The 24,719-nt window shown below is 28.7% G+C and overlaps 2 protein-coding genes across 4 annotated transcripts in view; both read left to right on the plus strand.

Moving 5' to 3' along the window:
* LOC106691391 (EF-hand calcium-binding domain-containing protein 14) overlaps nucleotides 1-16,141 on the plus strand; it is a 37,932-nt gene extending 21,791 nt beyond the window's left edge. Inside the window, exons 5-10 of one of the 3 annotated variants that reach the window (XM_067053243.1) lie at nucleotides 3,641-3,777; nucleotides 6,529-6,750; nucleotides 7,949-8,122; nucleotides 10,904-11,014; nucleotides 13,117-13,253; nucleotides 15,620-16,141. In XM_067053243.1, the coding sequence (XP_066909344.1) occupies nucleotides 3,641-3,777; nucleotides 6,529-6,750; nucleotides 7,949-8,122; nucleotides 10,904-11,014; nucleotides 13,117-13,253; nucleotides 15,620-15,662 (824 nt within the window). In that variant the 3' untranslated portion in view covers nucleotides 15,663-16,141. The remainder of the gene's footprint in view (nucleotides 1-3,640; nucleotides 3,778-6,528; nucleotides 6,751-7,948; nucleotides 8,123-10,903; nucleotides 11,015-13,116; nucleotides 13,254-15,619) is intronic. The other 2 variants (XM_014437143.3, XM_067053242.1) reach the window with 2 other exon arrangements.
* A 6,788-nt stretch (nucleotides 16,142-22,929) lies between these two features.
* Nucleotides 22,930-24,719, plus strand: part of LOC106691390 (uncharacterized) — a gene marked incomplete at its 3' end in the record, with an annotated part of 8,311 nt that continues 6,521 nt past the window's right edge. The window contains exon 1 of the mRNA XM_014437141.3: nucleotides 22,930-23,013. The remainder of the gene's footprint in view (nucleotides 23,014-24,719) is intronic.

The following is a 24,719-nucleotide window of genomic DNA, read 5'->3' on the forward strand; positions in this document are numbered from 1 at the left end:
ATATTATTATTAAGTTGTTTATAGAAAATAAAAATGAATAGCTAATTTTATTGGCAGTTATATATGTCTTAAACAACATTATCTTCATCCAATAACCAATCTAGATACTATTCCACTTAATACTGGTAATATGAAATACCTACTAATGATTTTTTAATAGTTGTTATTCTTTTCAAGATATACTGATAACAAATTATATAGGAACTTCAATGACATAATTTAATTTTGTATGTAATGTATCATTGGCATCTGTTAAAGGAATGTTTGATTTATTATTTATTTATTTTCATTTTGTGACTTGTATTCTAATTAATTTAGTATGTGGAGTGATAATTTCTACATTATGAGTGGCTACTATAAAACTTACAGTTTCCTAATTTTTTTTTTTATCATTTTCTGTTATATTTTTAATAATTATATTTCTTTCTGATTTTACCATTAATATTTATTCTTAGTAATTCTAAATGGTATACACATTTGCAACTGGTTTCCTCAAATGCACAAAAGTTTCTTTGCATGTATTTCATTTTTTATAATATTTTTTAATTTATAGTTATAAATATGTTGAGCGTTGAAGTTTTTTGTATGTCTGGTCATATTTTGCATGATTTTTTTTTTTTTATCTATTTTAATTTCTTTAATAATTTAAGTTAATGTATTCTGTAAAATTCATTTTATTGTGTTTCTATATTTTTATTTTTTATTTATTTATTTATTAAAACATTTTTATTCTATATTAAATTTATAATTATGAGAGATAGTTGACCGTTGATGACTTATACGAGGAGAAGATCGTTGGGAGTGTGGTCAAAATAAAACACAAATAAGTTGAAGTAACTTATTTAATTATGCCAATGTTTCGGCCATTTTTCTAGCCTTCATCAGGGCTAAGAACAGAACAAGATAACCAATGAATACAGAAAATAAAAAAGAAAAATTTTAAACAGAGTGACATAAAGTAAATAATTGTACAGAATGGAATTAATAAAATAAAGTGATGAGAGAAGTGGAAAATAGAATGTATACATCGGTAATTGAATAAGTAGGTAAAATAACATAATTAAGGAAATAAAATAAAAATGATGTTATATAGAAATGAATAGAAAAAAATAAATAAATAAAAATAATTTGAATTATTGTTGTTATTTTCAAATTATTTTTATTTATTTAATTTTTTTTTCTATTAATTTCTTTTGTTAAACTTTACTAATTTTTGCCTCTTTATCTAATATTATGGTTGCATATTTCATTTGTTACATATATTTTCTTTCTCTCAATTTTATTTTTCTTTCCATAATTTTAATTTTTAAATTATTAATAAACTAATATATTCATATTTCTTTGCATTATATAACTTCATTTTTATTTTATTTTCTTAATTACGTTATTTTACCTACTTATTCAATTACCTATCTGTACATTTTATTTTCTACTTCTCTCATCACTTTATTATATTAATTCCAGTCTGTACAATTATTTACTTTATGTCATCCTGTTTATATATATATTTTTTATTTTCTGTATTCATTGGTTGTTATCTTGTTCTGTTCTTAGCCCTGATGAAGACTAGAAATTCTGGCCGAAACGTTGGCACGATTAAATAAGTTACTTCAACTTATTTGTATTTTATTTTGACTGCACCCCCAACCATCTTCTCCTCATATATATTAAAGTTAATTCTTCTGATAATCATTTGATTCTTAAATTATATTTATAGAAGAGACCTTTGGTTTATTAAAATTTAACTATTTTAAAGCTGAATCATTAATTATAATTGATATTTGGTTGGTATAATGGCTGTTTGTTGGCATTGTTGGTAGTGTGATGTGGCTTTATTATGTTTATCCATTTTGGAAGCACATAAAGATAAGCCATTACTGTGAACTATGGTGCTGGAGCAGGAACACTGTCCTGGCTACGCACATCTTGATTACTAGTCCTTTTATCCTAATTCAATAGTGTCCTTCTCTAGAAACTAGATTTTAAAACTAGTCGTCATGGGTAGTGACTAATCAATGGGTTGAAATCCACAGATTATAGCTGTTCAGGGTCAACATGTTGACTAAAACTTAAATATCATTCCCCAAAATTAATCAAAGCTCTAGGAAATTATTATTAACATCCTGAGAAACCAAATTACTATTTCCTAACAGGATGCACAGCATATGGTCATTCTTTCTACATCCGGACAGAGCCTTCAGAGTTGGGCTGTAGTTAACTATATGGACAACTACTCAAGAAAAAGTTTAAATATTTTAAGTTATTTGTGCTTAATGTTACTATAAAAATAAAAATCTCTCATTTACTAGCATCAAATACTTTTTAGTTGTTGATAAGGAGTAACTATTATTTGTCAAATACAAAGTTATATAATTGGAGTTCGAAACTACAACTACAGCAGATGGAAAACGTAGTTGTGATAATGAATACCAACTGGTAGTTGTAATTGTTACTGAACTACAACTAAAATTACTTTAGAACACAATACAATGCTACATATTTTTGCAAATATTTAATTTATGTTTTTGAATTGTTGCATAATATAAAATTAGTAATCAGGTTAATTTATATCCCCTCTTCACATAAATAATAAATATTATGAAAATTCTTTGTAATTAGAGAGTGTTAAGTGTAATTGAATAATATAAATGTTGGAAAGGTTTTTTATTCTATTACTGGTTACCATGTTGATTGATGGGAGGTTGTGACATCTAGATATGTTGAGGACTATGAGCAATGGACCCAAAAATATGTTTAAACTAAAATATCATTGGTCCCATGCCATAGTGATGTATCTGAAAATTTCTGAGAGAATTATGTTTGTTTGAATTATGGTTTCAGATTTAAAGTAGCAACTAATTTCTAATTTTTATATGCATCAATTAATCAATTTATATTTTTAATTATTGTTTAGTTTTCATTTTGTACCCATTTTAGCACTAGAAAAATATGACATAATTATAACCTTGTTTGCATTTTTGGACTTATGTAGTTACTCGGGTTTAGCAACAATATGCTATAACTATGCTAGTAAAAATTATGAATAATTGTGGTTTTAGCTGTATTACTACTCTATTAAAACTACATATCAGTTGATGATTGCTATCACAACTACTTTTTCCAACTACAGTAGTTGTATTTGTGAGCTCTGAATACTTTGTAGTTGATAAAACATGGTTTTAGTCCACCAACTGCTACCTCCAGTTCTACTAATGTAGTAGTAGTTTTGTTATTCATAGTTGAACTGGTTTTTAATATGCGAGATTAACAGACCTAACTTATCTGGGAAAAGAAATAATGCCTGTGAATTGTGTATATGACCATCCTTGGACAGTGTTCACCCAAATGTCACCCTTACACATATTCACAATACTCGTGAGTGCTTAACCTCTCCACAACAATTCCTGTATATATAAATAGCTGTTTCACACACCTTAGCTTGCTTTCCTACCATACCCTCTATGGACCATAACCTCTAATCTTGCCTTATTTTTATTATTTATTTATTTTTCTCTTTTATAAAATTATAAATTATTTTTACTTATGATATATTACTGTGAATATTCCTGTCTTAAACAGACAAATTATGTTAAGTTATTACTTATTTATTTATTTTTATTACTCATTTTTCTTTTCACAGTTTCAGCTGGTAGTGATGTAATACCAGAATCAATTCAAAAGTGTCACTCTCTAACAAGACAACTGGAGAAAAACCAGACAAAAATCTATAATCAATTACAGAGAGTTGCTCAAATGCTGACTAATTTTTCTACTGTGGTAAATATTTTCCAGTTTTTAGTATTATCGTATAGATTACTATGAATGTTATTTGTTTCTGTGTTGTATAGATTTTTAAGGAATGTTATACACTTCTTAGTATCTAAATATTATACCTCTTATGATTATTTAGTTTAATAGTGAGAAGTTAATGACTAATAGTATTATTTATAAGTTTGTCTGGATTTATTTGGTATCTTTAGAAGATCATGATGATAGTATCTAGAGAAAAGTAATGTATACAATCTAAAAGTTACTATATTTGGTAGTTTTGTTTCTAATTCTTTGTGGGTAGTTTTATTTTTGACAAAAAACTAATAGAGCTAGTCATAATTACCTTGGAACTTCCATCAGAAAAAGATAGACTGAAGATCACGTTAGCATGGCTTTTTTAGTGTATAGGTCAATAATTTATTGAGCTTTTCCGAAAATATACTGGACCTGTAACGAAATAAAAAATAAAAAAGAACAGTTCAGATGCTATGGTTGGCATGAAAAACTACACATTGTAGGTTTTGTTGTATCACAAAATCTTTTCCTTCTTTAACTGTAAGTTTTTCATAAGTCCTGTGATTTTTTACTTGAAAAAGGGCTAGGCTAGGTAGTGAAGAATATGAGATCAGTGTCGCCAAATCTACTAGCTTACCAACATCCCAACCCCACCTGTTCACACCTAATACTTTGTTATTTTTGCTTGTTACAGATATCTATCTGCATTTATATTGATCAGCTTTGTTGATATTGCAGGAAATTCAAACTGCTTAAAATAAAATAAAAAAGTTACATTATTAAAAGATTCAAAACTTGTAAGAAATTCATTTTATTTTTGCATTCATCTTCCTTTTAGTTTTTAGTAGAATTTAATGTACTGTGTGAATACATTAGAAAGCTCATAAGCATAATAGTTTATTCATATTTCTTTTTTTACATCATATAAACTTTGTGGAATAATAATTTAATTAGTAACTTGTCCTTTTACTATCTATAATTGTGGGTTCCCAATCCAGGTTCCTCAGATCTGGTTATTAGCAATTTGGAAGCTTGATATTCATTGAAAGTTTAAATAGATTTAACATTATTATCATTTTGAACATCAATGTTTGGCAATTATTGCATATTCTGGTATATTGATCTCTCATGCATATTGATCTTGACTCGATCATCAGTTGTAGGTATTTCAAAACAAAAACTACTAAGTATTCTTCATTATTATTATTTTATTGAAATAAAAAATACGGGAAAATACGGTCAAGAACAAATGAACAATCTCATTTCCTTTATTCATCATGTTCATCCATTTTCTATTTGTCAGAATCACTACTGTTTGTTGGTGCTACTGGGTTCTCAAATTATCAATCCTCTCATCAATTATTCCTTCTAAATTGGCTTGTGTTTGTAGAATTTATTTTGTGTAATTTAACAATTTTTGCTCATTCTTCAGGAGGAATAATCTTTAGTTAGTTTAAATACATCGTTAATTTTAAAACTTTTTATCACTTTCAGTCACATATCCTTAAGGCCTTGGACCTCCATGGTCTGTCGTGCCAATAATAATATAAAAAAAAAAATAAAGTAATATTATAACACTCAGAAGCATTTTACATGGCTGGGATTTCAGAACTTTACACAGTTCAAAAGCTTGTGGAAAACTTTAATTTTTGCATTTGGGAACAAAATACATTATTAAACATGTGCAACATAGCACTCAATTTGTTAAAGTTCAGTTGTTTTTTTAATCATGATTTTAAAAAAGAAAATTACTAATTAATTTAACTTTTTTTACAAAAAAAAAGTATATCATTACCAACATCGAATCGTCATGCAACAAAATCTTTTCAATTTGTTTTTAATAAATAGTTCAAATTCATGAAATTATGTTCTTTAATAAAATTACCACTCTTATAAGTTAATCTATCTTTAAATTACCATTCTTTTTTAGGTATGTGTTTTTATTTGTACGAAAAATATTTCTGTTAAAATATATATTGTGTAAGAGTACACTTAGACCAAGCCCATCGGTCAGTCCAGTCATGTCTTTTCCGTTTTGCTCACATTAAAATTCAGTCAGCTAGACAGATTAGATGTGACAGAATGGGCTGCTGTACTTTGTCTGAGCACACCCTAAGAGTTTCCTATCTAATAAAATTTTTATGTTAACTTGTGTGTGTGTACTTATTTACATTATGATAAAACGTAAATAATTAATGCTAGGATAAAATTTATGTACATATTATTGAGGAGAACATGGTTGGAGGTGTAGTCTTATGCAATTTGTATTTCATTTTATTTTAAACAATTCACACATATATTTACTAACTAAGTTTCTATATGTGCTTTATTGTTCGTTCTTTCCTCTTACTTAATTTTACTATTACTTTTCTCTTACAGCCTTTATCTTCCTATAATACTTAGACTGTTCATGTCTTTCAACCCTATTTGTGTATATATATTGTTAGTTATTTTCTAATCCTTCTGTAATACCTTTTATTCATTATAGTCGTTACCTTTTTTGTTCTTAGCCCTGATGAAGGCTTGAAATTCTAGCAGAAACATTGGCACTCATAAATAAGTTGTTTCTTATTCATGTTCTTTACTGACTACACCCCTTACCATCTTCCCCCCATTTTTATATAAATCCACAATCAATTATTAATTCATCATTATCTATATTATTCTAATAGATAATGCTTAATAACTTATTATATAATATAATTGTAACGTTTATTAATAATGAAATCTATTTTTATATAGATTGTAGGGATGCAAACCAATTTAACAAAGGTCGAGAGAAAACTGGATAAATCTCCTTCACCACAGTTGGTTCCAGATATGCTTGAAAGTGTTGGAGTAACAATTGCAGCCTTTAAAGCTGAAATTCTGGATATGCAATCTAAACATTCTGACATAGTTAATGAACATTCCAAAATCAAAAAAATGATCGATGTCCTGTCTGGAAATGTTTCTTTATTCAATGTAATGTATCAAATTTATTTCATGAATTTTTTGTTAGTTGCATTATCTAAGCTAATTTCTTACAAAATATCAATACTTTAATGAAAAAATATTAAGTGAACATGAAATTTTTTTTTTACTACATTGAAAAAACTTCGAACATAATATAAAAATATATACTGTTTTCAAATTTAATCCATTAGTAATGTAAAAATGAGAATTTTTTGTAATTCTTCACTAAAAATAAGTTTATATAACCCAGATCTGTAAATATGAAACCAGAATTTTCCCACAGATAATGTTAACTGTCAATGTAGTTACCATCAAATCATATCATTGGTACCATCTTCTTGTTTTGGGTCTGAATAAGATTTTCAACTCACAACAATACAAGTTTCATACCACAGCCTAATTTTTTTATTTGTATTAATTTGTAAACAACATTGATTTTATGTCACCATTTGAAGAAAACTGTTGCAGGATCGTATTGAATGCTTGTCGAAGCTCAAGATGTTCATACTCTAAGTAAATTATATCGATAGCCCTTTAGTAAAGCACTTTAGGGTGCTTTGAGTAGTTAAAAAATTCAAAAGTGACAATTTTAATATGAGAAATAAAAATTGATGGGAAAAATCTATACTTTAAGTATGATATTGTTTCTCATTTCTCAATAAACGTGTATTTTCTATACTACAATTTCTGTGTCATATTTACATACCTGGTTTATTATAGTTTTTGGATGATTATAATCATTCTTTTCTAATTTTTCAATTTTTATTGAAATATACACTTACCTTACTTCCACTTATATTAAACATTTTCTCAGGTAAATGGTAATGATCAATTAAAGAACTAACCCTCTTCCCCCCCCCTCACAATTAGAATGTATTTGTCAAAAAGAAATCTTGAAATAACCCAATTATAACACAACTTTAAAAAATAATTCTACTATTTTTGTTACCATCCTTATTCTGTTTAATTTTGACAAAATACCTTTTTATCTCATGACTCATCTTTCAATAATTTTGTTTTGTATGTTTTCTTTGATTAAAATATAATCTTCTTCCATCTACCATGTGTTGTTTATAAATTAATTACTGAAGAAGTGATATCCTGAGATATTTCCTTTTGAAAACATATGAGTATTCAGCATTACTTTTTTTTTTTTTAACTTACTATGCTATTGTTATTGACTTGAATTTATTTTTGTTTATTTAAGAATGACCTACAAGACTTCAAGAAGAACTCTACTGTATTATCATTATCTGATCAGAGTGGTAAAGATGATTTTGTTAAATTGATAATGGGAAAAATAAAGCCCACAATTCAACTAGTTAACTCCACCATTTTTTCTCGTGTAAAAAGGTTATCTGATGACCTCCAAAAAGCTCAGGTAACAATTATTCTTTGTTTGTTAATTACTTATTTTTATAAAACTAGATATTTAACAATGACTGTTAATATTAATGTTTCATAGAATTCACCAAGCAAATTATCCTAACTTTAATTCATCTTGGAATAGACAGGTAACAGATGTAATGTTTGTCAAACATTGTATTTCTTCTAATAATATTTCTAAAAATTCCTTTCGCAATGAAGTTTTTGTGGTACTCAAATGCGTTGTCAGCCTGGAAGGCGATGGAACTAACAGCAGGATTATCTGCATGCTCGGTTTCAGTTGCATTCTATAGGAAAGTATAAAAGAAAAGTGGTGAAGCACAGCCAGCTCTACTGATTTGATGGGGTGTGCTAATAAGAAGGTTGTAAAATTCGGAAAAAAAAAATTTTAAATCATTTGAATCATACTAAAAATATATTTCATATGTTATTAGTTTTTTGGAAATTTTTGAAAGATTAATTTTTATCCATTAATTAGGTATGAAAACTAGTTAAGATATGAAATGTTTTTATTAATTTATGACAAAGTAATAAAGATGGACATAAAAAAATACGAATGAAAATATACAAATTTCTCCCTCTGAGTAAAAAAATAATCACTAGTTTGGGTTTGAAATGTTTGGAGGACCTGAAAATGAAGACCCCAAAGAACTAAAATAATACAGGAAATGAGATATAAAAAAAAATATATTTTCCAAAGGACATACAAATTTAATAATATTAAAATATAAACAAATAAAACAAGTTTTACCTCATTATTATAAAAAATGAATGTGTTATAAAATCATAAAAATATATGTATACAACCTAAAATATTTTGTCTTAAATAAAGAATTAATTAACTCTCTAGTATTTAATGAACCTCCTCCCCCCCCAAAAAAAAACCTCGAGATTTGAAAAAATTGCAAAAGAAAGTCACTCACTGTAGGTGCTAGAATGAAAGGTTTTTGATATGCATATATCAAACAAAAAATAGTTGTCTCTAAAATCGCTTACAAGATGGTCACCATCATCCAATGGTGAAAGTCTGGTGGAAATTTTGTGGGTGAGGATCAATCCTGAGATGATACCCCAAAATTGAGCAGTCTGAATAAATGGTGACCTGGTGGATGGAAGCACCAGATACCAATACAGGTCCGGTGCCTCATAACACTCACAAAAGACAATTTTTTATAAAACAATAATTGTATCACATCTTGTTTCTGATATGTAAAGTACAAAAATAACCATAAGCTACTCTGGCAGGGATGGAAATATGTCAGGTGATGATGGCATACACAAAATTATTTTTCCAAAAATTTATGGTTTTGCCAGTGTTTTTTTTTTTTTTTTTTGCAGATCAAAAATAAGAAGTAAACAATTCTCTAATTCTCTAATTGTAATTTTTGAAGGTATTATTATCCCCTCCTTGTGGTGGCTAACACCCTATCCATCCATTCCAAGTTGTTAATGGAAGTTTTTGTATATATTTACCTGATTGCAATAATCCATCAAAATATCTGCCAATACCAACTAACTTTTAAAAACAAAAATTTTTGGGCAATTTCTTTACGACTTACTTTTAAAAACAAAAATTTTTGGGCAATTTCTTTACGTCTTGCCAGATTGGCTAAATGTTATTGTTGTATTTAGGATATAACTTACAAAAAGGGAAATAATTTCCAGCCTGTCTCATATGATTTGGGATCTTTTTTTTTTTTTTTTTCTTGAGTTTTATAACTCTCATCAGCACATGACCAAATTAGCACAGCTGACACTTTTTCACTTTTCTCAAATAATCTATGGGATGCACTTTCAAAAACTAAAACAAAAGATGACTAATGATAAATACAATTAAAAATAAAAAGGCCTCTCAGATGAAAATAAAATAGTTATATAAATTATGAAGATGAAAATAAAATAAACTAATTTACAAATAAATATATACAAAACAAATACTAGTTGATACAACCTGCTCCACTCCGATAGGTCCGAGGAAGAGTGCTGCCGAGATGTTTAGGTCGCAGCTCTTGTAGCTAAATACACCGCTGTAATGGTCCAAAGTTGGTGTAGTGGCTCATCGACAGTCCAAACATCCAAAAGCCAAGATGGCCATACTGACACCCACTAAGTGCAGACAGGGTCCAATTATTTCAATGTACCAGGCGAGCCAACCAATTAACAATTTATATTCAAGTCGAAACGCAGATAAGGTCTGGTTTCAGACTGTAATGTCTGTTAACGCACCCAAAATGTCAATAAATAGTACCAAAATGAACGCAGACAGGGCTGGTTATTCACTGTCATGGCCATTAATTATCCAGAACTCGTATCAAAGTTGAAATACAGAAAAGGTCTGGTTTCGAACTGTTATAACGACTAAAACACTCAAAAATGTCTAAACTATTAAACTATAAATGCAGACAGGGCTGCTGAGACGCTATCATGGCCAGAAATTATCCGGAACTGCTATAAAAAACGAAGATGGTCGGCCTGTTGCTAGGCAACCTCTTAGCAACGGTATTCAGCCCTTAGCAACTGTCTCTATTATTCATTATAACACACAAATATAATTACATATTTTTCTTAAACAACCAAATTCAATTAAAGTAATATAAATAAAAATAAGCTTATTAAATTAAACACTAATACTTACTAAATATTATTTACAAGGTAATTAATTATATATTGTGGCATTAACACCTGGACTAAATCCACCTGTTGTTGTATTTTATATTTCTTTCTTTTACTGAAATGAAATATGTTTTAAGGTTTTTTATTTATTTATTTTTTTCAGAAAACGATTAGCAACTTAACAGATGAATCAGAAAACTTAAAAAGTTTAATTAATACAACTCTTCGTGATTTAAAAGTACAGAGTCGTGAAATTAAAGCTCATACAAAGGAAGTATGTATTTTTATTTGTTAAGTATCATTTAATTTACCTTAATTAAACTATTATTAATTTAATTTATTTAAATTAAATTAGGATCACCTATTTTTATTAGTAAATTTGATATTTCTATAACCATAATTATTCCTTTTAGTAGTCTTCTTCATTATTATTTGTGCTTAACCAGCATTTCTTTTATTTTCTTAGATGTGAAAAACATCCTTTTATGTTACAATTTTGGTTATTTTGAAAGAATTGTAGGATCACTCTCAAATCTTTGAAAACTGTATCTGTATTATATCTGTTTATTTTTAATTTTTAAAGTGGCGTGTTATGTTATTTCATTTTACAATTTGTTTTGAAAATCACCTTGTTGATATAAAATGGTTTAAGAAGTGGAAGCCTTAATTTTTGTTTTACCCATTTGCATCATAAGCGCATATATGTGCGCATTTTACCTAGCTACTATCACCAGAGCATATATATGCATGCATTTCATTTAACCATTATCATCAAAGCATATATATATTATAACTGTAAGGAAGTCCTTGAAACAATTTTGGTGATAAGATCTAATTTTTCACTCTTCTGTGTGATGTAAATGGGCTAATATTATTTTTTAAATGTCTCAGTATATCAGCTGGAAATTAAATTTTCTTTGTCAGTAAAAGAATACCTGGCCTCAGTATGCTCCCTAAAAAAACAAAAAAAAACATAATTAGCATTTTTATATATTTCAGTTACAAAATATATGGTTAAAAGGAATAACCTTTGTATTTGTCTAAGCAGCCAAAAAACAATTAATTATAACAAATTAGGAATGATGTCATATCCTATATGAATATATATACAAAATAAATTGAACTTCCAGAGTTCTCCAACATGTCTAAATGAAGACATACTTCAATCCTTACATTCGTTTTTTAAAGTGAAACTAGATACAGTGAAATTAAATCACTGAATGTTAAAAAGGCCATTTTCTATTAATTTGTGGTATATGTTGTTTTCTTGTTTCATGTCATTTCAGGTGGAGTATAAGGAGCGAAAAACTCCTAAACTTCCTGGCTTTATGAAAAATACTTCTTTAAACTATAATTTTATAGAGTGACCATGATTTGAATTTAAAAATTTTCTAATATTTTTTGGCTAACAAGTAAGCTTATCTTAACTATTATGTATAGAAAGGTGGTCTCAGGTTTGCTGAACAAGAAGAAAGAAATTAAAAGATGTTAGTGAATTAAAAAATTACAATTTTCTGACTTAAGAAATATTTATATGTTTAGTTAGAATTTATATATATTATTTAAAAGTATGCAAACAAATTTTATATTGAAGAATTTTTTTACTTTCTTGAATATTATTTGCCGTTCATACAACACTGATGACTTCTAATCAGCTTTTGATATTGCAAAATTTTTATTCAATGGGATAGCCAATTTCAGAGGATCTGAGAAAAACAGTAGCCACTGAGACGTTGAAATCCTTTTGAAACTTAAGCACCCTAATTTTGTCATTTTCAAGAGAAAAATAAAATTTCAATAAAAAACTCAGATAGTTAAAAAAGGCAGAACTTCATCTAATTCAACTAATTTTCTACAGCATTTAGATTGATTGAAAAATTCAAGTTTTTCGTTTTTAAAAGTGCTTGCAAAAGTTAATAGAATAAATTCAATTTTAATTTTTAAAATATACTTCTTGGAAAAGTTTTTTTTTTTTTTAATTTACCAAATACTGCTCTGATAAGGCTTTAATGATTTATTCCAATCTCACAAAAAATCGATATGTTACACTCTTATAAGCCATGTTAGAAAAAGATGTACATATTTAAATAATAGGATCTGTCGGTAGCTGAGAAAGTTAAGGCATCACCTTTAGCTACCTCATAACTGCAGTGGTGCAGGTTCAAATCCAGACTGTAAGGGGGGTCAATTTTTATATTGTGGTGGTGCCACGGAATGAAAACTTGACTCTTCCTCCTAGGTTTGAATAGGTTGGTTACTTCTAGATAACATCCCCTCCTGCCCCGATATGCCAGAAAGAAATGCTCAGGAAGGGGGTAATACCAAAAAAATTTATTTGAGTGTGTTTTTTTAATATTTATTTTAATATTATTTTAGTGGGAAGAACTCATGTTGGTTACCAAGGCTATTGAATCAAATATTACTAAACTTGTAACAAGTTGTTCTCAATGTAAATCTATACACAACGAAGATGCTCTTACTACTACTCCAGCAGGACTTTCTTCATCTGACATGTAAGTAGATTTTTAATTTATGTTTAATTCTTTGATTTGTGAATTTAAAATGCCTAATTAACCCTTTGTAATCACAAATATTGTGACAGCATTAGTTGTGATGTGTAATATTTTCTATATAACAAAATAGAGCAGTATTTAATAGAGTACCAAAATCTCACGTAAACAAAAAAATGTAATCTCTCATATACTCATCAAAACATATTGTGGTGTTATTTTTATTTTATATTATTCTTCTATATTTATAAAATTCACTATTAATTGGTTCTACTTTAAAAAAAATCTCTGACTACAAATTTTTTTTTATTATATTGAAAAATAACTCAACAATAATTATTTAATTATATTACTCTAGCATTTTAACATCAATGAAATAACCAAAAATACACATTTTATACTTTATCCTAATAAAAAATGACTAAGCTTTGTTTTTTTCTTAAGTCCAGGAAATTTTCAAAACATAGGTAGAAAACATATTGCTTTTTCAAGGAAACAATGTTTTATATTTATAGATTAATTTAAACAGGATAAAAATTAGATTTTATAAAAAAAGTTTAAAGCAGTATGATTTAAATATTACCATCATTATTATTTTTAAATTTTTTTTATCTCTAAGAAAAGAGGGAAACAGAAGAATAATGATGATTAAAAGAAAAACATGAAATGCTATGATATTAACAAATTACTATTTTGAAACAAGTGTCCTTATATTTTAAATCAACTTTTTGCATTATCTGGTGACAAAACTATTTTTCCATAAAAGTCTTAAGTCGTATATGGTGAGACATTGGATAAGACCTCTTCATATGTCCTCGGAGGTGCACAAAACGAAAATACTAATGATTTTAATATCCTGCCTTCGTTTATAATATTTTCATATTCTGTACTTCGGAAAACATATTTAAGGACTCTAAGATGATCTTAAATCAATATAACTTTTATGTTCTACACTTCTTAAAACATATGAAAGGAATCCAATTTGTCTAAAATCTAAAGATTTTTAATCTGATGTACAATGATATACAATCTCAAAATTGATAGCGTTTTCATTTTATAAACTTCCAAAAACATTTGAAAGTTTCCACAGTGATTGCTTGTACAAGTTATTTTAGGTGAGTAATATCATACTGGGCATAGTGTTGTGAGAACCTTTCTGCTAATATGTGTCCTAGTGATTATGGGCAGGTTTTTGAGGGTATTTATGTGAGTGTTTTAAATTGGTGTGCTAGTGTTTGTGTGATTGTTTTTGAATAGGTGTGTGAGTGAGTTGGTGTTCCAGTGGGTATGCTACTAGTTTATTGCGTTTTTTTAACTGTTATTTGTGGGCCTACAGATTTACTTAACATTCCATCCTAAAGTCACAGATGCAATTGGTAGATGAGAATACATTTTTATTTAAAAAATTACTTTTTCATTTTTTTTTTTTTTGACCTGTACTACAATCCTTTAATTGATGATTCTTAGGTTCAGTGATTTATTAGGTCTCTGTTTCTTGACTAAGAGTTGGTGATATGTTCAGTATCTGTGCTTAAACTGAGTTTATTTCACTACAGTTCGCTATAGGCTACCAACTTTATATACACTGGATAGAGCCCAGGAAGGTCCAACTCCAGGATCAATTCATGGCTGCTTTGGCACAAATTTTCTTCCAGAAGCTCATTTTAAACTTTGGCCAGAGTCCAGTACCTTACTCATTGAGGCACCCCACTCCTGGTAAGGATGTTAACAAATTGAAAGTCCATACAACATATTGGCTGAAGATTTTAAATTCAATAAATGTATTTTCAGTGATGTTGTAAGTACTTAGTGGCTAAGATAACTTATTTAATGATATTTTATCCTGATCAATGTCATCAGGTCTAATAATGTGCTGTTCTTGTTTATTTATCATTTTTACCTTATGATGTTGAGGTACCTTGGAACCACTTCATGCTTCCTTCTATAAGAGTCTTTCTAATAATGTCATTTTGAGTGAATTTTCTATTTCTTGCCAGGTCCTCATATGAGGTCTTCCCACTAATTTTTTTGTTATCAACAATGTTGTTTTTTCTCTATATTGACTTTTGTTTTAAGGTTATTAACCAATATTCGTTGAACCACATTAATTGTACCATATGGATGAATCACATTAGTTCACTTCTGCAAACGCCATCCTGCTTAGTATATTTTCAGTACATTTCTTATTTGGTCTAATCTCTTTTTATCTAGAAGCTTCCTCTGTAATATAATTTAATTTTTATTGATATAAATCTTTTATTTCTATGATCATTTTAGAGAAATATTGTTCATTTCATAAAAATGATTAATTTCTGTAGTTCTATTTTATTAATTCAAACATAGTGTAATTTTTTCTTTTTTTTTTCCAGGTCCAACTTATCTACAAATAAAGTGTCAGACATACCTGTTTAAAATATAGTTTGTGATAATTTGTATTTGTTTATTTTAAACAAAAATGTTAAAATATTTATAGATTAAAAACTTCCAGTCACACACACACACACACACATACATATATATACTTACATTCTTTTTTTTATATTCTTGTCTGATGTATTAATATAACCTAGTAAAATTGTTGTAGTGAATACAATAGTACTTATATATTTTGTTTTATATTCTATTTTTATTTTTTGTTATTTGTTTTATAAAACTTTTATAGTTAATATTGTATTTTTTTTTAAAAATTAAGTCTTGAAATTGTATTAAAGAGTTTTAGGTTAAACTTTGTAGTTAAGTGATAGTACTTATACATTTACTTTTTCCATTGTTTATACTTTTCTTAATATTTATTTTTGAATATTAATGTTAATTATCTAGTCTATGAATAACCATTGATGTATTGTAAATAGCTTTTGACATTGTTTATATTTAAGTTTTATTTAAATATATGTTTTAGTTAATGACCATTTACCAACAATGATTTACTTATAGTCTCAATATTTTTAAACATCTGTTGTTCTGTTCTATTAAATATACTTGTTAATTAATATATGTTATTATTTGTCATTGTTGAGATATTTAGAAGAAAAAATTAAATTTAATAGTAAACGTAGTTCAATTGACAGCAGCTTTCATTTCAAAGAGCAAATGTAAATCCTTTGACCCAGAGTAAGGAGATGGGCGCTCCTGAAAAAAAAAATCTTTTATCCAATAGTAGTAAAATTTTAGAGCAACAAATTCTTGAGGTGTTTGAATTTGTGAAGGTAGATCAGCTAGATTTGACTCCATTCCTGCAAAATTTAACTCAACTACATGAGCATAATGACATTGGTTTGGAAAAACGTTTTGAAGAGCTTTCTTTGGTCACAAAACTCTTTAGCCTTAAGTTGTAGTTTACCAAATTCAATCAACAATCGATAACTGGAAATTTGAATAAACTTAAACTATTTTCAAGGGATTGTTGAATATGTTGATCAATGTTTCTTAATGGTTAAGAAAACAATTAAAAATCTGCTAGAACTTCTCTAAAAACTTCTTTTAAAATCTGCTAAAAGAGATAATAATTCTTTAATTGTATAAAATTTAAATTTGTTACAGAAATTCTGTGCCAGTTGAAAAAAAACCTTGATTTTGGGAACAGAATTATTTGTATGAGCCTTAAAATGAAAGATATTGTTGATTATTTTTTTGTAGTAAACTGTTTTAATTTTAAAAATTAATTCAAGTTCATTCCTTCATTACAATAGCAGTCATTTCTTGTGATTGACATTTCTCATTTCTTCAAAAAAGAAATAAATAGTAGTATTTTTGATGAAACACAGTAGATGGGCGGATTAATCAGAAAAAAAACGATATAGATTGAGCTAATCTATATGTACCGAGTCTATGGAGTCTGAATGCATTTTTGGTTTGATGTCTGCCCACCATATTGTTAATATAATTGGAATCAAGCATACAATGATTTTGATACTTCTCTTTCAAAACCTGATAAGCTAAATCTGAATTTTCCAATGTAAAATTAATTTTTATGAGAAATTGAGTCATAATTAGTTCATGATCAGCTGATAAAAAAAAGATCTATTACAATGAAATTAACTATTGAGGTAGGTCATAAACAATGGATTTAGTAAACAAATTTTAAGCTTCCTTTTAAATAATTAAATGAAAAAAAAAAGATTTGGTATGAACAGTCATTAATTTAATCATCATCATATAAATTTGTCATAGCTTTGAAAAGCTCAATAATAGTGTATAGAGATTTCGTGAAACTCACACCATATACCATCAGTTTTTATTATTATATGGGGGACAGACCGTGGAGCCCCAAGTCCTCGTACGATGTATTAGGAAATGTATAGGCTAATCCATCACACATTTCTTGACATGGATTTTTCGTAGAGTGGGTTCGTCACTCCCACACCTATTTTTTGTGAGTGCCACCCATTGGCTAACAGGCCTCATAAATGCCCAGGAGAGGCTGTGAGTGAGATTTGTATAATTTTATGCTTGAAAAAATCCCGGATAGGGCCGGGCTCGAACTCACAACCTTTGGGTTGGTAGGCAGGCGTGTTGCCACGCTGCTCCCAATGCACCCTATACTATTAGACCGTATAAAAAAAATCTCTAAACATTAATTGGAAGTTTTTCTTGAAATTCATTCATGAATTCCAGAATCAGGCATTATTTTGATACAATGTTTATTAATAATGGATAAGTTTTGATTTTGTTATTTCAAATATTTATTATTTGTTGCCTGAATGATTAATTTTTTACTTGTTCAATGTAATTCTTCAGTTTTGAATGAATAGTAATTTTTTAATGATTGCTCACTACTCATTCAAATTTTTACTATAAATTACTGTCCTCAGGTAATTCTTGTACATTCAGCAGGGGAAAAAAGCCAAAAAAAAAATTATTTTCACCCATAATTCTAATCATTAGGATAGATCATGCAGGCCAATGCAATACTCTAATTTCCATATGCTCAAGTATTCTGTGACTATTCTTGAGGTGTATGGGTGTGCATTATCTTGCATAAAAATGAACTGTTACCCAATAAATAAAGCAAATAGGATCACACCACTTAAGAACATTGCCTCAATGTTTCTCTGAGCAATCAGTGGGTGTGAGGAAATTCATCCCTTCCAAACCACATATGATTGCCTTTGGTAAGGCTGTAATTTGCAAAAAGTACATTGAGTTAATCTCACCTGTGGTTGCCTCTCCACTCTATTTCGACTATTTGAAAATTATAAACCAAAGCGAGACTCATCTGTGAAAAAATACAAAATACTCCCTATTGGTGGTCAGCTAATAATTTCTCTGCATGTTTTATCATTCCCTTGCCTTGTCACAAAACTGAACCTGAGACTCAACAAGTCAATGGTACCAGTTTCTTTTGCAGCAGATTTGAAAAAATGGCTGCTATCTTTTTAGTATTCTATCAAGTGTTTACTTAAGACATAATTTGAATTTTACATTGAACACACCAATCACTATAACACTTTTTACCTTCGTAACGCAGTTTTCAGTCATTCCCTAGCTCGTTTATGTAGTGCACATCAGCCTAAATGAAAATTCTTAAGGGGCTAGAGAATGACCAGGAAGGCCTATGGAGACATAAATATTTAATCATTTTTATTAGCTATTAGGATTTCTCAGTAGAACTCCCTATTGCTAATACAGGGCATTGATGTTTGTGGAATTAATATACCAGACCTGATTTAAATTTTTCATTAAAAAGAGAAGAATGTTCTCTCCCACTTAAATTGAAGTGAAAGAACAGTGAATGATATTTTTTCTTTGTAACATGGGAGTTTTTCTCAATTAAAATTAAGTGTACAGAGTTTCAGTTATTTATTTTATAAGAGATTACAGCACTTAAGAGGTAAATTAACTTTTCGTTCTTTATATAGATGGAATCATAGATTTCCGATCTGTAAACGGATTTGTCGTCTAGAACCCTATTGAATTCATTTAAATTGGTTCATTAATTTTTTGTAATTATTTTGGCATTTAAAAAAATATCTTTACTTATATCGGTGAATTATAAAACACACAGGTTATGGCAACTTGATATTAAGAAAATAAAACATGCCTGCGCAAACAGATTTATTTTCGGTAGATAATCGTGAAACGAAAAAATATTTATAACAATTACGGCTGGTGCTGAAAGATTTGTTGTTGCACCAAGAACAGGAAATGCAGCAGCAAAACTCCTACTCCACTTCCAAACGAATTCCAACTACTAAACGCTTCATCCATATATTTCCATGTATTTTTAATAAAGATTTCCTTATTCATTAATACCATGGAGGAACATTATTCTTACGTATTTTTAATTTGATTATCTAGCAGTTTTATTAGTCCTGTAGTTTTAACCTGGTTGCTTCGATCCCGAGTTCGCAGTTTCTGTTTGCTTCAACCGAGTTGTAGAAAATTTCGGAAAAACTGAATTTGCCGGTGTGAAGTAAAAGATATGGATTGTTTGATACTCTTGTTACAAAAACATTTAAAATGCTTATAATCATTTTAACTGATAAGCTCATCGTTTACAATGAAGAATTTTTCGATACAATGCAAGACCACTGTACCACTGGGTCGAAGCTAACAGAAATAGTGAACCCGAAATCGAAGCAACCAGATTAAAACTACAGGACTAATAAAACTGCTAGATAATCAAATTTGTGATATCCATTACTGTTGTTCTGATTTAACTAAAATTTTCTCAGCTAATGCTTTTTGGTCGCTTTGTTATCTTAATGATGAGGACAAGATAAGAATGGAAAGTTCCAACTCATTACGGATTAACTTTATTTAGAATGTGTAATGAAATTAAGTTTTTTGTTTGTCACTCTTTTTCTAACTATTGCCAATTTAAAACATTTGTATTATGTATGTTAATTTGCTATATCATGTTATACTGTACTTTGACTGAACTTATCAGGTATGTTCACTAGGAACTAGCTACGTGGTATGTCCACTCACAAAACTTTCCTGCTGCATTCAAATGAAACAACACATGAGTTATTCATTTTCTTCAAATTTTGAAAATAAAAAGCAACCAAAATTTAACAAAAAAAAAAATTATTTTTATTTTTCCTGTTCTGACATTGATTTTTTTTCTATGTGTGTGTTTATTGTTTAAGGAAAAATAATTGTTAACGTAGAAAAAAAAAACTCAAAGTCTAAAAATAAGATCAAATAAAACTACCAGATGTGTATAAAATAAAATCCTCTTACCTCAAAATTAAAATTTTTTTTCATCTTCTGGACTACTGTGCAGCTCGATGCCTCTGTAACTGAAACTGCCGACAGAATGTCTCAGGTCAGTTTTACGTTGGAGTGCTCCGCCGTTTGAGAGGTCAAGTCCACCGAGAAGACTTTAAGTGCGCTGTTCAAAAATGTTTATTTTTGTTTCTGGGAACAATCTTAAAACTTTGTGAACGCATCATGTACTTTAAGTTTTCTCAGAAACATGTCGACATATGTTCAAATAGTAAATATATCTGGGTTCATCTGGAAGGTTTCTGTGAATTGATTTTATTGACAATATATACAATGATTAAGAGAGTTCTATATACATATCATGTATTAAGATAATAATTCATTATCTGGTCTTGGTATAAATGCTACAACTTAAGCATCGAACGCCTTTTAGGCGGGATTGGTTCTGTGACCGGGCTTTTACTATTACTTGCTCATTAGGCCATGCGCGGTACTGTGATGATTACTCAAATTAATGCCAAAATACATTTTATTAAATAATAATAAAACACTATGAATATTCTACAACCGGTTTCAATCGTCATGGTGGTTCTCCCTTAATTGTTAAAAATATAACTTCTAAATGAGTTAAGTTAAGATATTTATCTTTTCCTGGTTTTATCTGTCTTCGAAGAATACTTACTCATTTCCAAAAAGTAATCATAAAAGAATTATACGGGCTTTCCCGCAGCTACTGCTTTTTCATTTTAAAACTATACCAATAAAATATAAATGAACATAGGGAAACGCTTGGAAGCATACAAAAAATATTTTTGTTTATTAATTTTTTATATAGTGGTCATAAAAATATGTAGCCATAACACCATTACAATAAGGTAATATATTTAAAAGTGGGCATAAAGTGTAGTACATACCTTGATGATGAGCACCAATAATATAAATTAATAACGGGGAATTCTACTTTCTTTGAATAACACCTGGCCTTAACCACTTTGTACTTCCGTATTAACGCCACCGCAGCAAAAATTCTGCTAATGCCCCAATAAAGAACCATCTTGTTCGCTTAGAGAAACTTTGTTGTTTGCACACAGCAATCTTCTTTGCGTATTTGGGATTTGCCAAAAACAGAAGAAGATGCCATTTTATTTCTTCAGGAAAGAAATATTTTACCTAACAAACGTTCATGTAGCAATTCTCATGACATGAAATTATATTTTGGTAAACCTAACATTTGGAAATGTAATTTAATTAAACTGTCTTCAGTGTGATCAGCAAGTGGGACTTAAAAAAGACACCTGGTTTGAGTTGAGCAGAATTCTATTTTGTTCATCTTTAAGTTTCATTACCGCTGGTGCGAGAAGCTGACATCGGTTAAATTTTGTAAAAAATAGCTTGCTTTATTCCATAAAACTATTATATACTGGAATAATTACATGCGTGAATTATGTATCTTGGATATGGAAAATATATTAAACAAGAAGATAGGTGGACCAAATTGCATTGTGGAATGGCGAGAGCATCAGTTGAAAGAAAATAGAGACTTTTGAATCTATATTAAATTCCATATTCCATTTCCAGTGAAATCTGATTGACTACTTTACATAAATAAAATGTGTTGATTTTTAAAGTGTTTTAATTTTACATAAAGTTTTTTATTCTATAATTTGTTGCATAAACTTTAGGTCTAGACTGGCACATTAGCAGAATTTTTGCTGCGGTGGTGTTAATACGTAAGTACCCCACTTTACTTCGTAATTTTACAGCAGGCCAGGTGTTGTGAAAGAAATACAAGAAGGGGTGCTTCATCGAATGAGCACTTCTATGTAAATATGATGAATGGAGGCAATTTATAGGATTGGAATGCAATTGGTAATTCCACAAATTACTAGTTTGTGGAAAAACTATTAGATTCAAGAGCTCAAGTAAATATGTTAACCGAGAAGATCGCTGGCTATAGAGACGGCACCGTCCAATAAGAAACTGTCAACTTATTCAGATCAGCACTTATACAGCGGTTGGATAATGTAAATTAATTATGAGATTTTCCATATCCAGGAAACTTTCCTAAAACATGATCATAACCACGATTTTAAACTTTACCTGCTTGTTCTGTTTCTTTGAAGCTCTATTCCATAAATTCGAAAAGTTTTTGTTGTTTTCTAATAAAGAAGATCTATTAGCTATCAGCGCATGTACGACAAAATTACTATTACTATCACCGTCACCATGCATCCTCCGCTATAGTTCCTGTAATAACCAGCCCCACTCTCCCCTACCAGTAAAACGAAATCCTGGCAACGCCACTGCCCTCTGTATTGATACTAATAATGACTGAGGATTAAACCTCAATAATAAATGAATAAACCTCCAGTTAGAAATACCATCCACATTTTTTTAAAGTCCTATTATATAAAAGTACTTGAAATAGGTTTGATAGATAATACTATTTGTCCGACAGCTTATAGTACCTGTTTCAGCTGAGGAATCAGGTAGTACGAAAGTTTGTTTCTGAAATTACAGATTGATTGTAGATCGAAAAATTATTAATACTACTATCTCCCGTCGTCTTCATTGTACTAAGAATATTACTATAGTTGAGTAGAAATTTAATAATACCTATTAGTTGTAATTTTTGCACTTGTTTTCTTTTTCTCTCTGGATGGTGATCATATTTAAACCCAGCACCAAGTTGGTTTGAATACTGAAACTATGTATTATCTCTATTTTAAGTTATTTAACTATATAACTATAAAAAGGACTATTAACATGTTTAATAGAACTACTAAACTTAAGTTATCTGCTTGTTCATTGTCAGCTAGAGTAAACTAAGTGCTATTTTTTTTTCTTTTCTTTGTTTTTCCAAGACCTAAGAACTAATATGTGAAATAGAAGAAGGGTGAAACTTTCTGAAGAACCCTAATGGTGTGAAGGGATAAACTTAAAAAATGAAATAGGAGAAATAGTATGAGTGCTACTGAATTGTTGAATAGTTTCTAGAGCGAGCTTACCATATTTATTCTACAATAATTGATTTTTCATTCTTTCTGAGCTTAAGTAGAAGACAAAATATATATCATTATCATATGCAGATAATTCAATATTCTTAATCATTTCATAACATACAGTTACTTCTTATCAGGTTATTTTATTAATGATATTTACTTTATGTTGAAATTTTATTATAAGCCATAGAAAGCTTATAATAAAATTTGTTTTTATTAGTGACTGGCCCGCCAAACCTTTATTATGAGTAATTTTAAGGTTTACTATCAAATATATGGCTTCATCTTTGGTTACTTATAAGGATTGAGGCCCCTCCACGTTGATAAATGCCAATGAGAAGGAAAAGTTGAAGTGTATACGCCTTAATTTACTTACCATTGTTTTTTGAGGTTGAAGATAACTATCTCGCTTTGTACTTCCTTTTATAAATTTGTCATGATTCATGAATGGTCTCTTATGATATATGTAAGGCTTATCAAGTTGAGTGTTTTTTTTTTTTTTTGTCATTTGTCGTTTTATTTCTTCTTCTTTGAAAAATTGTTTTTTTTTTTGTTTTTTTTATAACCGTCTGTATTGTTACAGAATGTCTGAAAATATAACTGTTTGAAAAATGGTAATGAGTGGAATAAAAATCTGCAGAATATTTCAGATTTATTTTGTGAAAGTTCAATTTTGATTTTTGAGATTAACAATACGCACATAAATAACTATATAGCTAGTGTAAAAAGTACTTAAACACCTAAAAAAATGTTCATTCTTCGATTGCTTTGGCTAAAATATTGTTTTGTTAACACCTTCACTTTGGGTTTTTTTTTTTTAGTAGGATTCAGTTTAATTAATAAATATTAATCAAAATAATTGAGCAAAAATCATTTGTACCACATTGCACCGACTTTTTTTTTAATAAAAAACTATATAATAATAAACAGCATTATTTTATATATAGACGTACAATATATCTGTAATGTTTCAACCCTAATTTATTGGTCAATAATTTATTTTCAAACATAATCCTTTTCATCCCAGTCATATTATTAAAATAAATTTTTAACTTATGGAAATGTTTGTTGCAGTTTTTAAAAATTTATTTTCCTTATTCTGAGCAGTAATTACTACGTTATTTTTTGGGTGGGCTTTTATGTCTCGCAATTTGATCTCCAGCAAAACCTCTAAATTGCCACTTTTTCTATTTTTATCCAGGTTTCATTCCTTTATACTTACTTTGTTCACATAATGTTGTAGATATGTTGAACTTAACTACACACACACACACACACACATATATATATATATATA

Source organism: Halyomorpha halys, unplaced genomic scaffold (genome assembly GCF_000696795.3).
Source record: "Halyomorpha halys isolate HHAL.00 unplaced genomic scaffold, Hhal_1.1 Scaffold2314.1, whole genome shotgun sequence".
Lineage (NCBI taxonomy): Eukaryota > Metazoa > Arthropoda > Insecta > Hemiptera > Pentatomidae > Halyomorpha > Halyomorpha halys.